Source organism: Microtus pennsylvanicus, chromosome 17 (genome assembly GCF_037038515.1).
Source record: "Microtus pennsylvanicus isolate mMicPen1 chromosome 17, mMicPen1.hap1, whole genome shotgun sequence".
NCBI classification, from domain to species: Eukaryota; Metazoa; Chordata; class Mammalia; order Rodentia; family Cricetidae; genus Microtus; species Microtus pennsylvanicus.
The window spans coordinates 30,581,800-30,596,733 of record NC_134595.1 but is presented as its reverse complement, the minus strand read 5'-3'; the positions used below and the strand labels follow the sequence as shown (position 1 = coordinate 30,596,733).

The following is a 14,934-nucleotide window of genomic DNA, read 5'->3' as shown; positions in this document are numbered from 1 at the left end:
TCTGAGGATCCGGGGGTGCTTTAAAATATGCTGGAGGTTGTGTGTGACTTCTGTTAAAATTTGAGACTGTTTCCTATATCCTCGCATTCTGGGTACCCATGGATATCCTGGCACCAACCCTGCGTGGATACCGAGGAATGCCCGCCTGCCGTTTCCCTCTGCTTAGATAGTCCCACCTGCCAGGCTTGAACTGGAGTAGAATTGCTTAATGATTCCCTTCAGTGATGGCTGCCCCTCCCAATCAGCTGCATTCACGGGTCCGAATCTGACTTATGAATTATCTTTCGCTTAGCTGAACTGACACACCTGGGAACAGAAAAGTGAGCCGGCATGCTTCTTATTAATATATGTCGCGGAGAAAGCGACTTTGCGGCGATAAAGACAGGTAGAGCCAAGAGCAAGAATCAGGACTGTCGAAGTCGGCTGTGGTTTTAATCGCTAAGGGTAAAAAGAAAAGAGTGGCTAGGGTCAAGGGGGACTCGGTAACAAACAGGGCGAGGCTGGCATGCAGCCTGCAAGGCGGGGAACAGAGGAACTTTCCTGGGATTTTTCTTTTTTGGAAAAAAAAAAGTCTCTTCAAACGACCTCTAGATTAAAAGTCTCATATCCCTTTTCGTGTGCTGAAATTCCAAATTCTGAAGCTTGCTGGTTGGAAGGAAGCACAGATACCTTTTTTTTTTTTTAAAATCCCAAGAACTCAGAGACTCAAAGGTTTTCAAGTCCTGTGCCCATGGAGAATTGCTGCCTGAAAGGGGATGGGGGCAGAGCTGGGTCCCTTGGTATGGGGACCATTGTTAGAAGAGCGAGGGGATGAAATGGCTCTGTATGTGGGTCAGCGACCTTCTCGCTATTGTGAGGTATAAAAAAAAATTAAGGATGACCTAAAATTGACTATGTATAAAAGATCCTGGAGAAAGTAGCTCTTTGTTGTCAAAGTGATAATGTTTATAGTCCCTGAAGCCAGACCTCCTTAGAGTCTCACCTTGAAGAGGACTTTTTGGAGCAGAAAAGTCTGGTCGCACTCTCAAGTCCTTTCTGACATCTATTGACTTTTTATCCTCCAAGGTAGCGGCCCACGTTATTGTAGAGATCGCAATGGAGTCCGCGGGTGTTTTCAGCTCGATCATTGACACCGGAGGGGGGGGGGGAGGGTTCTAATCGTTCTGCCTGGAATTCTGGTTCAGTCGTCATTTAACTTAAACTGCCTCCCCCACATCCCAAGCCAATGATGTACATGATGATACAAGACTCCCAAAGTATGTGGTCAAAGGGAAAGTTCCCACAGAGAGAGACAGAAGAGAAAATGACTCAAACGAAGCAAGAGGAAGGCAGAGGAAAGGAGATTTGAACTAACATCATTCTGTACTGAGATGTGGTAAGAGCACAAATGAAACCATGCCCTTGAACTGTATGGTGCTTAAAAGCTAGCTGGAAGCAGGAAGCTGGTTTCTGTCTGGTGCAAACGCTACTGGCTGGTACCAGATCTCAGGGCCTTGATCTAAATGCTAACTTTTGGCTTATCATAAAGACTGCTCTCAGGGATCGCAGTATTTTCTGCTCTGAGTAGGTCCTGCATTCTCAATTCTTAGTAAAACATTATAAAAGAAACCACCTTTTAATTTAACTCTCATTTCAGATTCACAGGAGTGTTATCGAGGCAGGGCAGGGAGCTTACAAATCCCCTTTAGCTAGCTCTCCCTCAAGTAAGATCTTGGGTTATCATGGGGCGTATGTCACATTAGGGAACTAACATTGGTATGATTTGATGAACTAACAGTAGTAAAAGTGGTGATTGAATTTGGCTCTCCCACTTCATATCCGTGTTCTGCGTTAGGGTATTCTGCTGCATTTGAATTCTCTAACTTTAATTCTGAATAAGACACAAGTAAATAATACACGTGTGTGTCCTTAAAGGTAAGGGGTAGGGTAAATACTACACATGGAATATCATCAAACAGATTATAATTTCTCCTGGAACATGCTATACTTTGGAATTTTGTTCTTGATGAAGGACAGTTCAGCAAATGAAAAGTCGTAGATGACTTACAGATGTATAGAGGAAGGGGAGAAACGATAAAACCCCAAATGAAATGGAAATAGTGTTTCGATCTCTAGAAAATAAATACAGCAATTTTACAACTGATGGGAAGACCTGCTGTGCACGTGGGTGGAACCACTCAGTAAGCGTGGACTTAAAACGGGAGAGTGGGTGAATGGATCCAAGAGAGGAACACAGAGGAAGCAACCCTGCGACCAGTGAAGTGAATGATTTTCTCCACCATGCTCCTGTGGCCATGATGTTTTGTCTCACCCCAGACCCAAAGCAGTGGAGTCAGGTCACTGTGGACCAGAAGCTTTTGACACCAGAAGCCCAGATGAATCCCCTAAGTTGTTTACGTAAGATGTCTGTCATTGCCATGGAAGGTCTACTGAAACATATGAAGTCACGGTTCTCAACACATTTCTAAACTTGGTAAGTGCATATTTTAGCAATTGCTTAAATTGAGAAATAGATAGAAATTTCTGAATCTGGACAGGGAGGATGGCAGATTTCTTACCGAAGGAATGCAGGTTATGAGACAGAGGATCGCTTTCTCCTCTGCCACCTCCCAGTCACACAAAGGCGGAGGCTCGGGTGCGTTCAAGTTTCGGCCTCACCTGTAATCCACCGCCATGGCCGAGGAAGCCATTGCTGCTGGAGGTGTAATGGGTGTTAGTACTGTTCTACAAGAGGTGCTGAAGACTGCCCTAATCCACGATGGTTTAGCACGTGGCCTACCCAAAGCTGCCAAAACCTTAGATGAATGCCACGGCCATCTTTGTGTGCTTGCACTCAACTGTGATGAGCCTATGTATGTTGAGTTCCTGAAGGCACATTGTGCTGAGCACCAAATCCACGTAATTCAGGTTGATGACAACAGGAGACTAGGGGGATGGACAGGCCTCTGTAGAACTGATCAAGACGGGAAGCCATGGATAGTGGTTGGTTGCAGTTGTGTAGTGGTTAAGGATTATGGCAAAGAATCTCAGGCCAAGGTTGTCAGCAAAGACTACTTCAATGCAAGAAATGAATAAATACAAAATTTGGCTCATTAAAAAAAAAGGACAGTGGATCTGTGTCTAATGTGCAGGTAGAAGGAGGGGGAGAAGCAGAAGAGGAAGATAAGGAAGAAGACAGAAGACGGGAAAAAGTGTGAAAGAAGAAAGTCCAAGTTGTTGGCCCAGAATTCCTTACCGGCATAGATGCCTTTCAAACACTCAAAATAAATAACTATGTTCAAACAGCAAACACTGAGAGCGCTCACCAGCTGCCAAGTCTCAGCGCAAGAACCGCTGAAGGAAGTCCTTGGAGGAGAAGCAAAATGAGAACTTAGGAAATCCTGGCTATCCACAGAGCAATGAAAAAGACAGAGTACCTACATAAATAAAAGCAAAATCTTGCGTTGCATTATTTCAACATATTTAATTAGATAATTAACTGTTAAAAAGCAACAGCAATGCATTGTGGGACTTAAATATATAAGTAAAGTGTAAGATTCCAATAGCACAGAGAACAAGAAGGGATAAATGGTCATGAGCCTTTAATCCCAGCATTCAGGAGGCAGAGGCAGGCGGATCTCTAAGTTTAAGGGTAGCCTGGTCTATATAGTGAATTCCAGGACTGCGAGGACTACGTAGAGAGACCCTGTCTCAAAAACAAAAACCGTCCTATACTGGGCATGCTGGCATATGTACATTATCTCATAAGCTGGGCATGGTGGCATAGGCACATTATCTCTGCAGTCGGGAGGTGGTGGCAAAAGAATCAGAAGCTCAAAGTTATTCTTGGCTACATAAGGAATCTGAGGCTAGCCGGGATATGTGAGACTGTCTACAAACAAACAAACAACAAACAAATCAACAAACAGTTCAAGTTTGAAAGGCTGGTTCAACAGACAGTCAACACCTATTTCAATATTTCCTTTATTCTATCTCCTGACCATGGATGAGACTTTTGACTTGCTTCTAACAGATACGTCATGGAAAAAGATACAAGAAATTTTTTTTCTACAGCAGGTTAAGTAAATTGTGACTTCTCCCTTGCTAGAAAACTCTTGTCTTCTCAACTTGCATACTTGGATGAAGCAAGCTGCCACTCTAGAAAGGTCTACGTAGCAAAGGTCTTTGTGTGTCTCCAAGATTCACCTTGAAATTCAATGCTCAGTGGAAAAGTATGAAGAGAAATGGATGGACGGTAGGAAGCGATCAGGTCTTAAGGTCTCTGACTTCACAGGTAGAAGTGGCGCTTAGAAAAGGCCTCGAGGGAAGTGAGTTCATTGCTTCCATCTCTTCTCCCTCGTATACCACATGACTATACAACAGGAAAGTTCAGTGCTGGAAGTAGATGGAGCCCTCATTGGAGCTGCATCTTGGACCTCTCGACCTCAGAAATGGGGGAAATAAATAGGGGTGATTTGTCAACTACCTGACCTAAGAGATTTTGTTGTAGCAGCGGGAATGGACTGAGGCGTCAAGGAACTAAATTTATCAACAGCCAGTGACTGATGGAGACCTCCCAACTCAACAGTTCTTAAGACATTGGATTCTGCTAGCAACCACTGCATGGGTTGTCCATAGGTTTTCTCTAGTTGGCCATTCAGATGAGACCATAGGCCTTCGTGTTCTCTACAGTGCAGGCTTTTGAGAGGTCTGGGAAAAGAAAAACGGACAAAATAATGGCCAGACTCCTGACCCCCAGAAACTGTGAGTAATATGTGCATTTTCAAAGAGTTAATTTAAATTTCATGTGTACGTGTGAGTATCTGCATGCTTGGCTGTGTATTACATTTATGCCAGGTGCCCTTAAAGGTGAGAAGAGGACATTGGGTCCTCTGGGGCTGAAATTAAAGACAATTATGAGCCACCGTGTGGGTTCTGGGGACCGAGTGAGATTTCTCTGCAAGAGCAGTCAGCACTCTTCACTGCTGAGCCATCTCTCCAGTCTTTAAATGTGTCGCCTGTTTGTGCTGTTCCACAGCAGCAACAGAGCTCAGGAGATGTGAAATGCTAACACTAGTCCAAAAAGAACCATGCTGATGCCAAAGGAGCTATTTTAAATGATTTCCTTTTATTTTTTTTAATTTTTGAAATTAAAATGTACTTATATAATTTTTTCTTCTCTTTCTTACTCCAATCTCATGTATCCACTTCCACGCTCTCTCTCAAATGTAAATTCATGATCTCTTTTTCTTTAATTCTTGTTTTACACACACACACTCATGCTCACATACATGGGGGAGAGAGAGTTCTAAATATGTAAATATAACCTGCTCAGTCTATATAAAATTACTGTATATATATATGACTTCAGGGCCAGCCACTTGGTATTGAATAAGCACTTGGGGAATCTTCCCTAGGGAGGGCTATTCTTCCTGTTCTCAGCATTTTAAAGTAGCTATTTTTAATAGCAGAAAAGGTAGACTACAAACCAAAAAAGATCACTGAAGATTAAGAATGGCATTTCATTGGGTCTAGAGAGATGGCTCAGTGCTTAAGAGCACTGGCTCCTCTTGCAGAGGACCCAGGGTAAATTTCCAGCACATGCGTGGTGGCTCACAGCCATCTGAAACTCGGGTCTCAGGAGATCCAATGCCCCTTTCTAGCCTCTGTGGGCATGGCACACACACAGCACACAAAGCATACATTCAGGCAAAGAGTCATCCCATGTAGAGAGTTTAACTCCCTCTTCAGTAATCTGAACCAGGGAGAGGAAGGTGAATCAGATACACAGTAACAGGCCTGGGGAACCTGATGCTGCTATTGACTGTCCTAGAGTTGTGCAAAGTAAATTTTCCAAACACCTTTGATTAAGCTGGGAGGCAGAGGCACATGGATCTTGTGAGTTTAAGGTCTGGAGAGATTCTGGCCAGCCAGGGCTACACAGTGAGATCGGGGCTTAGTGAAATAATAGTAAAGATAGTATATAGGAGGACATTTGAAAGCCTACTTTTGAAAATAACATTCGAACCAATAGCATACATTTAATTCAATGTATTAAGTTAAATTAAAATTTAAGGAAATTAAAAAAGATAAGCAAATAAAACTCAATGCAAGAAAGAAAGGAAAGCAAAAAAATAATAGAGAGAAGACCAAAAAAAAAAAAAGCCCAAAAAACAAAAAAATAGAGGTCAATGAAATCACAAACAACTTATGGGGCCAGGCAAATTCTAATATCATGAATGAGAGAGGGTCAATGAGATCAGAAGTGAAGCTGATGGGGGTGGGACACACCCCAATATCATGTGTGACAGAGGAAATACAACCGAATCCACAGCCAGTAAAAGAAAAATAAGGGTCAACCTCATGCCAACAGATCAGAAAACTTGGCTGAAAGTGAGACCCCTCTGTGAAAGCTTGCTTAGAGAGAGAAACAATCGACCTCTGTTTAGGAAAGAACTTGAATTCATAGCTAGTAACCTCTTGCCAAGAAAACGCCACATCCAGATAGCTTTGGTGGGGAACTGCACCAAACACCTGAGACAATTTAAAATCGAGAAAAAAGAAGATGGAGAAGGGACTGCTTTTCAGTTTTATGCTATATCAGTGATTATATCAGTGATGCTTAAATCAGTCAAAGATGGTGTAAGACAACCATAAACTAGTATCTCTCGTGAAAATAAGAGTCGGCATTTAAAATATCACAGCAAATTAAAACCTGTTATTATCTATCTACCTATTGTCTATCCATCATATCTTCTATCTATCTATCTATCTATCTATCTATCTATCTATCTATCTATCTATCTATCTATCTATCATCTGTCTGTCTGTCTGTCTATCTGTCTGTCTATCTATCTATCTATCTATCTATCTATCTATCTATCTATCTATCTGCATATAATAATCCATCAGTGTAGTTAATAATCCTAGGAAAGCAAGGTTGGTGTATCATCTGAAAATCATTGTTAAGAGACAAAAGCAAGGTCATATGATCATTTTCATACATAAAAAGAAATTTAAGAAAACTCAGTGTCCCTATATATATAATACAAACGCTCAACAACCTAAGACCAGAAAAGAGTGCTTTGCCTTCTAAAAAGGCAATCTAGAAGAACTTCTGAATGGTGGAAGACATTAAATACCACACGCTAAGGCAAGGAACAAGGAGAAGAGACTCCTCATCACTTCTCTCCAGAACTGCACTGGGGATTCCAGTCAGCAAAATAAGTGCAAGAATGAGGATTCAGACTGCAAAGGAAGTAGAACCGAGCTTGCTGGCGGATGATATAACCGCCTGCATAGAGATCCCATGAACTTATGAGAGCCTTTACAAAACCAGGAAGCCCAATGAGGCAGAAGGCTACAAGGTCGCCACACAAAACAAACAGTTTCATCTGGTAGCTGCACAAGATCAGACATCAAAATCAAAATACCTCCCACATTGGCACCAAAACCACGAAATGCTAATAGCTGGTCCCAGTGGGGTTCTAGTTTCCTGTCTGCAACTGTGATAAAACACACTGACCAAAAGCAGCATAGAGTGGGGTGAGGTTTCTTCCAGGTCATAGTTCATCATGGAGGAAAGCCAGGGGAGGAACTCAAGTAAGAACTTGAAGCAGAAACTCTGGAGGGTTGCTCTGTGCTGCCGCCCCCGCAGGGTCATGCTTGGCTGGCTTTCTCATGCAGACCAGGGTCACCTGCCTAGGGAGGATGCTGCCCACAGTGGACTTGGCCCTCCTGCATCAGTTCACAGTCAAGATAGTCATCCACGGGCATGCCTGCTAGCCAGTGTGCTCTGTGCAGTCCCTCAATTGAGAGTTTCTTCTCAGGTGACTCTAGGCCATGTCAAGGTGACAAAGTCAACTAGGGCAGTGGACCTGGTGGGCATTCGGGATCAGCTCTCAAATAGCAGAGGCTGGAAGATCATGAATTTCATGCCATCTCAAGCTATATGGCAGTATTCTCTCAAGTCAACCAGCAAGAATATATATATATAATACATATATGTGTGTGTGTACATACATATGAATCAGGAATAAATCTTACACAATATTTGCAAGCCCCATGCACTGAAAACTACAAATCACAGTTGGGAGAAATAAAACATGATCTAAATAAATGGGAGGGTGAATTATATCCATATATTGGAAACCTAAACATTTGTTTATGGTGTTTACTCTCTCCAAACTGATGCATATACTCAGGGCAGCCCCAGTCAAACCCAGCAGGCAGCATGTAGGAGGTGCCCAGCTGAACCTAAAATTCAAATGACATGCAAATGAGCTGTAAGAGCCAAAAGCAACTCTGAAAATACATTTGAGGGCTTACTCTTATCTTAAGGTCTACTACACACTTGTAACAGTCAAGGCAGTGTGGTATGGGTCTAAAAGTAGATGAATAGATCCATAAACTAGAATAGAGACAAGGGGGATGATGGCTCTTCCATCCTGACCACTTTGTGTGTGGCTATATTGGCTGATTGCTGAGATAGTCTTAGTGGAAGGCCCCACTGTCTTCTTGAATCCTCATGAGGAGCCACCACAAGGCCACTTGTCTCCCTAATGGCGATCATGGGGCAAGTTCCTGCTCTTCCTGGGTTCTGAGGAGCTATGGGGCTTTTCTTGCTCCCTTTAGATTAGAGCTACGGACGGAAGCTGCTCAGCCGAGTCCAGATCTGGTTGCTCGCAGCGTGTTACCCTTCTCACAGGGCCAGCACTCATCTCTTTGATCTGAGAAGAGGACTGTGGGAAGCTGCCACCCAGGGCAGCTCTTCCTCCCAGTGCTTCTGCAGCCAAATGGCTTGTGGTGCTGTTACAGTTTAAACCAGCAAGGCGGCGTCTTATCTTGTGTGTCCTTGGCATGAGAGTCTATAAATGACCTTAGATATGAACAGCTAGTTGATTTGTGTATGTGTGTGTGGTTGTTTGTGGAGGTCAGAGGTCAGCCTCAGGTGTTATTCTCTAGGATAAAAACCCCCTTTTTTTTCTGGAGGGAGTCTTGCATTGGCCTGGAATTCACTGTGTAAGCTAGGTGGGTCAGCCAGTGAGCACCAGACATGCCTATGCCTTTGCCTCCCCAGTATCAGGATTATAAGTGCATGCCAGAGCATTTGGAGGGAGGAAAGGGAAGGAGAAAAATTGCATGATTATGTTATAATTACAAAAATATTAAAGAAATAATTAAAGAAAAATAAATATGATTTTAAATTTTTATTTTAAATTTAAATATGACTACTGATGATCAAATTCCAATCCTCATGCTTGCAAGGCAAGCACTTTACGGATGGGGCATCTACACAGTCCTGATTAATTGATTTTTGAGCAACATGCAAAGCAATGTTAGAGTAAGGAAGGGGCTTCGACCCCAGAAGGGGTGATGCACTTCTGAAGCTAAGTTTTGGTAGATCACCCTGCTATCCTCATGGAGGACCCTTCCAACTAGCATTTCATTCTACCCAGCATGGGCTATACACAACAGCATGGTGTGCCTCAAGGAAATATGCTAAGGGAAAGAAGCCAGAGGAACTGCTGCTGGAACACTTTGATATCCATATGGGAAAGCAAAGACACACACACACACACACACACACGCATGCACGCATGCACACACTCATGCATGCATGCACGCACACACTCAGTTTCACACACATTCACACACACTCTCACAACACACATACACACACACACACACACACACACACACACACACACACGAGTCACCCCTCATACCATATTCAGAAATAACTCAAAATAGGTCACAGATTTTTCTGGATCAGCTCAGTCTTGGTGTATGACAGCAGGTCCCACGATGCTGTGAGACAGAAGAAAGGAGTCAGGGGAACCGAAGCTTTGCATCTGTATACAGTTGTTGGGGACCTAGGAAGTGAACTGTGACCTTAGAAGTAGCAAGTTTGGTGAGTTTGATTTAATCAGAAACAGGACTGCTGTGAGTTCACGGCTGTGGGAATGGATCTAATTTATGTTAGGCTGTCAGCCAAGAGCCAGACACTCCTGCAGCCATGTTCTGAGTGTGGAACCTCTCACACGGTTAGAGTTCCTGAGAAACTGCAGGACAAAGTATCTGGGGTTGCTCTGGCCTCAAAACTCGAGGTGGTTGCAGTCTGGGCAAAATGAATCCAGATTTAAAGGTAGAACTGTAAGGTTTAAATTTGTGGATGAGAACGTAGAAAACCTTTGTGGGCTTGGGTCAGGCAAAGAAGTTTTAGGTTAAATAGCCTAAAAGAGTGAAATTGACAAATTTTATTGAAATGAAGAGCTTCTAGTCTTTACAGATATTAAGAGAGGCAGAGGCTGGGAGATGGTGCCTGCCAATCACAGGTGTGAAGAGAGCCTCACACCCTCAATATATAAAGAGATCTGGAAGTTTTAACCTGAAAACAACTGAATTGAACATCTGGGCAAAGGATCTGAACACAGAGCTCACCCGAGAAGAAATACGGATGACAGATAAGTATGGCGTAAGTATCTGTGAATAAGAATATAATTGGGAAGTAACGTAATTGGGGAAATGCAAACGGAAGCCTTGGTGCTTTTACTTCTCTGTGTCTGCCCGCGTGTCTGCAGTTCAAATGCCCATGTTGCTGAGGGGAATGTAATGTATAACTTTGCAAACAAACGTGGTAAAGTTAAGTTCTTAATCTCATCAGATGGGTTAGCTATTATAACCCTAGGTTTACCCAAAATTTTAAAAAGCTTATAAAAGGGCACAAAACTCAGGTTGTTGCAACAGCCTCAGCCTGTAAACAATGTCTTTTATTATTATCACCACCATCGTCATCATCACCATCATCATCATCATCACCACCATCATCATCATCATCACCACCACCATCATCATCATCATCACCACCACCATCGCCATCATCATCATCACCATCATCATCATCACCATCATCATCATCATCATCACCATCATCATCACCATCGTCATCATCACCATCATCATCATCATCACCACCATCATCATCATCATCATCATCATCACCACCATCACCATCATCATCATCACCATCATCATCACCATCATCATCATCATCACCATCATCATCATCATCACCACCATCATCACCATCATCATCATCACCATCATCATCATCACCATCATCATCATCATCATCACCACCATCATCACCATCATCATCACCATCATCATCATCATCACCACCACCATCATCATCATCATCATCACCATCATCACCACCATCATCATCTCCATCATCATCACCACCATCATCATCATCATCACCACCATCATCATCATCATCACCACCATCATCATCATCACCACCATCACCATCACCATCATCATCATCACCATCATCATCATCACCATCATCACCATCATCATCATCACCATCGTCATCATCATCATCACCACCATCATCATCATTTGCAGTAACTAGGGGTTGAACCCAGAGCCTCACAAAGGCCAGTGAGTGCCTGAACCTGAACTACTTCCCTTAGGGGTTCAAATATCTTTCAGTTAGGAAGGAATTAAACACACTGTGGTATGTCTACACCGTGGAATACTACTCAGCATGAAAAGGGAAGGAATGAACCCAGGACAACACTGATGTATCTCCGAAGAATTATGTTGAGGGCAAGAAGCTTGATAGGACGTTCTATTAGAACGAAATTTTAGAAACTGTTGGACTTTTCAAACACGTGCAACTTACTGATGTCCTTCACAGGGTGGTGGTATTGCTGCTTTGGGCCTCTTGCACACATACACCCCACTCTGAATCCGTGGCTAACATCTCTGCCTGCTTCCTGCACGTGCCTCTAGGGGCAGAACCCTAACTTTGGGCAGGTGGGGAACAGTGGACCCCATCAAGATCCAAGTAAGAAAGGAAGTGATTTTATGTTATCGTCGTAACATAAAGCAGTCAAGCAATTATAACGCACGAGCAGGTAATAGAACATTTGAAATGAAATGTAGGGAGACTCAACGCCCGGTAGGAAAACCTAACAGCAGCACCAAGGTCGCGGTGGGGTTGGAGTGGGGGATGGGGGCGGGCTTTGCTCCTGGCCCCAGGCAGCGCAACCTGGGCGGGTGGAGTCCTTGCGGGCCTCGGAAGCCCCCACCCTAGGAGCTAACCATTTATGTCACACTGTGACAATTATTCTGCATAAAATTATCATTAAAAACCCTAATTTTTCAGCTTCCAACCCCGCCAGTGGCCTTTTAGCATTCTTCAGCGCCGCGTTTGCAGGCCGTGATCAGAGGCTCATTACCGCGGCGTGGCGCCCCGCGCGCTCGCAATCAAGCGCTAATTAACCCGCCCGGGGCCGCGCCGGCGGGGCGGGGTCGGGGACGGTCCAGCGGCCCATGGGGCGGGGTTCATGGCCTGGGGACTATCCTAGTCTGGGCCCTAAAGATCCTAGCCTGGAGCTGGGAGTCAGGATCACTGGCCTGGGGATTAGGGTCAGAATCCTAAACCTGGGGACCAGGGTCAAATTCTGTGATGTGCGGAGTAGGGTCCTGGGCCTGGAGACTAGGGACAGATCTGGGGACTAGAATCACAATCCCAGGTTTGGGAACTAGGGCACGTAGGTCCCGGACTGGGGATCAGATTCAGAAAATCTCCAGCTTGGGGAGGTACCAGGTCTGGGAAGTGGAGTCAGGGTCCTAATTTAGTCAGGGGCCGGGGAAAGAAGCAAGTATGGGCTCGAGTCCGGAAGCACGTGGCCAAAGGCCAGACTTGGGTCTATGCCTGAGACCCCCCCTCCAAATCTGGGTTCTAGGACCACTTAGCAGTGTGGGCGCATCTTACCCCAGAGAGGCTGGCGTGCGGCACAGGTGCAGGGGTGCCAGGCCCTCTGCGTTGAGCAGATCTGGGTCTGCCCCGTGCTGCAACAGCAGCTGGGCACAGGCGGTATGCCCCCCGAGACAGGCCTCGTGTAGGGCACCACGACCTCCGGGGCTGGCATCCGGATCAGCGCTGCGACTGAGAAGGTGTCTCACGCAGAGCACGTGGCCGTGGGCCGCAGCGATGCACAGCGGCGTGGTGAGTTCCCGCTTGTACTCCAGGGTCCAGAGGCCTGGAAGGGGAGGGGATATGATGTAAGGCCGGGGTAGATGGAAGGACTGGTGGGGCGGGCGCACAATTTGCTAAGGCTGGAGGGTGATGCCACTTCTTAGAAGTAAGCTAGAGTCACTTGAGAGCATAGTTAGAGCAGAGAGACGCGCACACGCAGTGAAAGACAGGATCCACGGAGGAAGACGAGAAAGAAGAGACTCGGAGGGCTACAGTTGAGATTATTGCTAGATAAGATGGATTTCCCAGATGTGGGACAACTGGGATTCTGGAATGATTTAGAGTTAAAGGCTGGTCCTGGAGGAAGGATGGGTTGGGATGGCATGTATATATGTATGTATGTATGTACTTATGTATCTATGTATGTAATCTCAGTACAGAAGGGATCTCTCCTAGGTTCGGAATGGGGGTAACTTTAGAGAGGAGTGGGGTGAGGACCTTTACAGACTATAACCTTCTTCCACCTACCCTTTCATTCTTAAAAGGAAACAAGCCTGCCTACAAAACCCCATCACCAAGGTTTGCTGAAGAAAAGACAGGGAAGAAGTCGGATGTTCTTGGAAGTGGCTGCTATAGAAGGTTGCTTTCATGCAACTGTCCACAGTCCACACAATTCTGGCGTGTGTGTGTGTGTGTGTGTATGTGTGTGTGTGTGCGTGTGTGTAGGGCTATTCCTTCTTGAGGGACAAATGAACAGAGGCTGTGTGATTGGCTTCTCTGAACACTTTCTGCTTTCATATAGCTGGGGCAAGGTTGTTAGTGGCCAGGAGCACCCCTGGGAGGGGGAGGTGTCCCCAGTGAATACCATCAAGGGACAGATTCTGACATGGCAGGCTTTCTGGGATGATGGAAGAATCGATAAGGTGGCTGTAATGAGCTGTACGGGAGACCCCTTTTGAGGCCACCTCCTTCCTGGGACACATGCTGGGCTGTTTTGAAAGCCCACACTCATTAATTACCTACCTGCTAGTGGCAGAGAATCCCAGCCTGCTGCTCATCCCAAAGGCCCAGCCTTGGGCTTGCTGTTTGCTCAGTGGGGAAGTGGGGGAGGGGACAACTGCCATCACTGGTGTGGAGGGACAGTAAGTAGTCAGAGGCCCACGGATTGTGTGCATGTGTGTGCATGTGCGTGCATGTGTGTGTGTGTGCGTGTGTGTGTGCACATGCATGCGCACTTGTGTGTGTGTGGGGGCAGGGTACCTGGGTTTGGACTCTCTTTTCCGGAAAAGACAGTCTGATTACAGGGATGGGATGGGTCTTCCTTGAGGAGAGTGGGGCTCCTTGCCTTCCCCAAACACCACACCCTGGACTCCTGCCTTGATGCATTTACCATGAATTCTGCCTTTTGAAGTTCCCAGCCTACTCTGCTGCCTCCCCCAACCCTCACACTTCTGTATGCCCACCCTGAGGAGCCAAGACTCCATAGGTCCTGGGTTGTACTGATAAGGTTCCTTCAAGAGAACAAGAAAACTTAACTTCTGGGCCCAGGAGATGGCTCGGTTGGTTGGTAAAGCGCTTGCTATGGAAATACAAGGGTTTGGGTTTGATCTCCAGAACCTACATACAAAATTGGGGTAGAGTATCAACATGCTTGCGATCTCAGTGCCAGGGAGATGGAGACCGGAAGACGTTTGGGCCCGCTGACCCCACAGCCTAGCCTAGTTGACAAGTCTCAGACCGATGAGAGACTCTGTCTCAAGAATCAATGTTCCCAGGGGCTGTTTCTACTCTGGGGAGTCAGGTGACTGGGCAAAAGAACAGGAAATCCAAGTAGCCCAGAGCCCCTGCTTTCCCGGTTCTCACTGAGCCCGGGCTGACTAACTGGACTGCCATTTCCCAGGTGCCCTGTTTTCACTACGTGATGTCCTGCCCTGAGGATGTGTTCTAGAAAACTTGTA

At 45.4% G+C, this 14,934-nt stretch overlaps 2 protein-coding genes across 3 annotated transcripts in view; one reads left to right on the top strand and one right to left on the bottom strand.

Annotated features, from left to right (window-relative positions):
* The window catches only part of Asb18 (ankyrin repeat and SOCS box containing 18), a 65,636-nt gene that overhangs the window by 26,700 nt on the left and 24,002 nt on the right, over nt 1-14,934 (bottom strand). For both annotated transcript variants that reach the window (XM_075951386.1, XM_075951385.1), the window contains one exon: nt 12,773-13,040. In XM_075951386.1, coding sequence (XP_075807501.1) covers nt 12,773-13,040 — 268 coding nt within the window. The remainder of the gene's footprint in view (nt 1-12,772; nt 13,041-14,934) is intronic.
* On the top strand, nt 2,628-3,075 carry LOC142837128 (small ribosomal subunit protein eS12-like). Its single transcript, XM_075952097.1, has one exon. It carries the CDS (start codon nt 2,674-2,676, stop codon nt 3,073-3,075), a length of 402 nt encoding a protein of 133 aa, XP_075808212.1. The 5' UTR covers nt 2,628-2,673.

Bases quoted from the DNA above. Each gene is read 5' to 3' on its own strand.
- LOC142837128 (XM_075952097.1), top strand. From the start codon at position 2,674: ATGGCCGAGGAAGCCATTGCTGCTGGAGGTGTAATGGGTGTTAGTACT.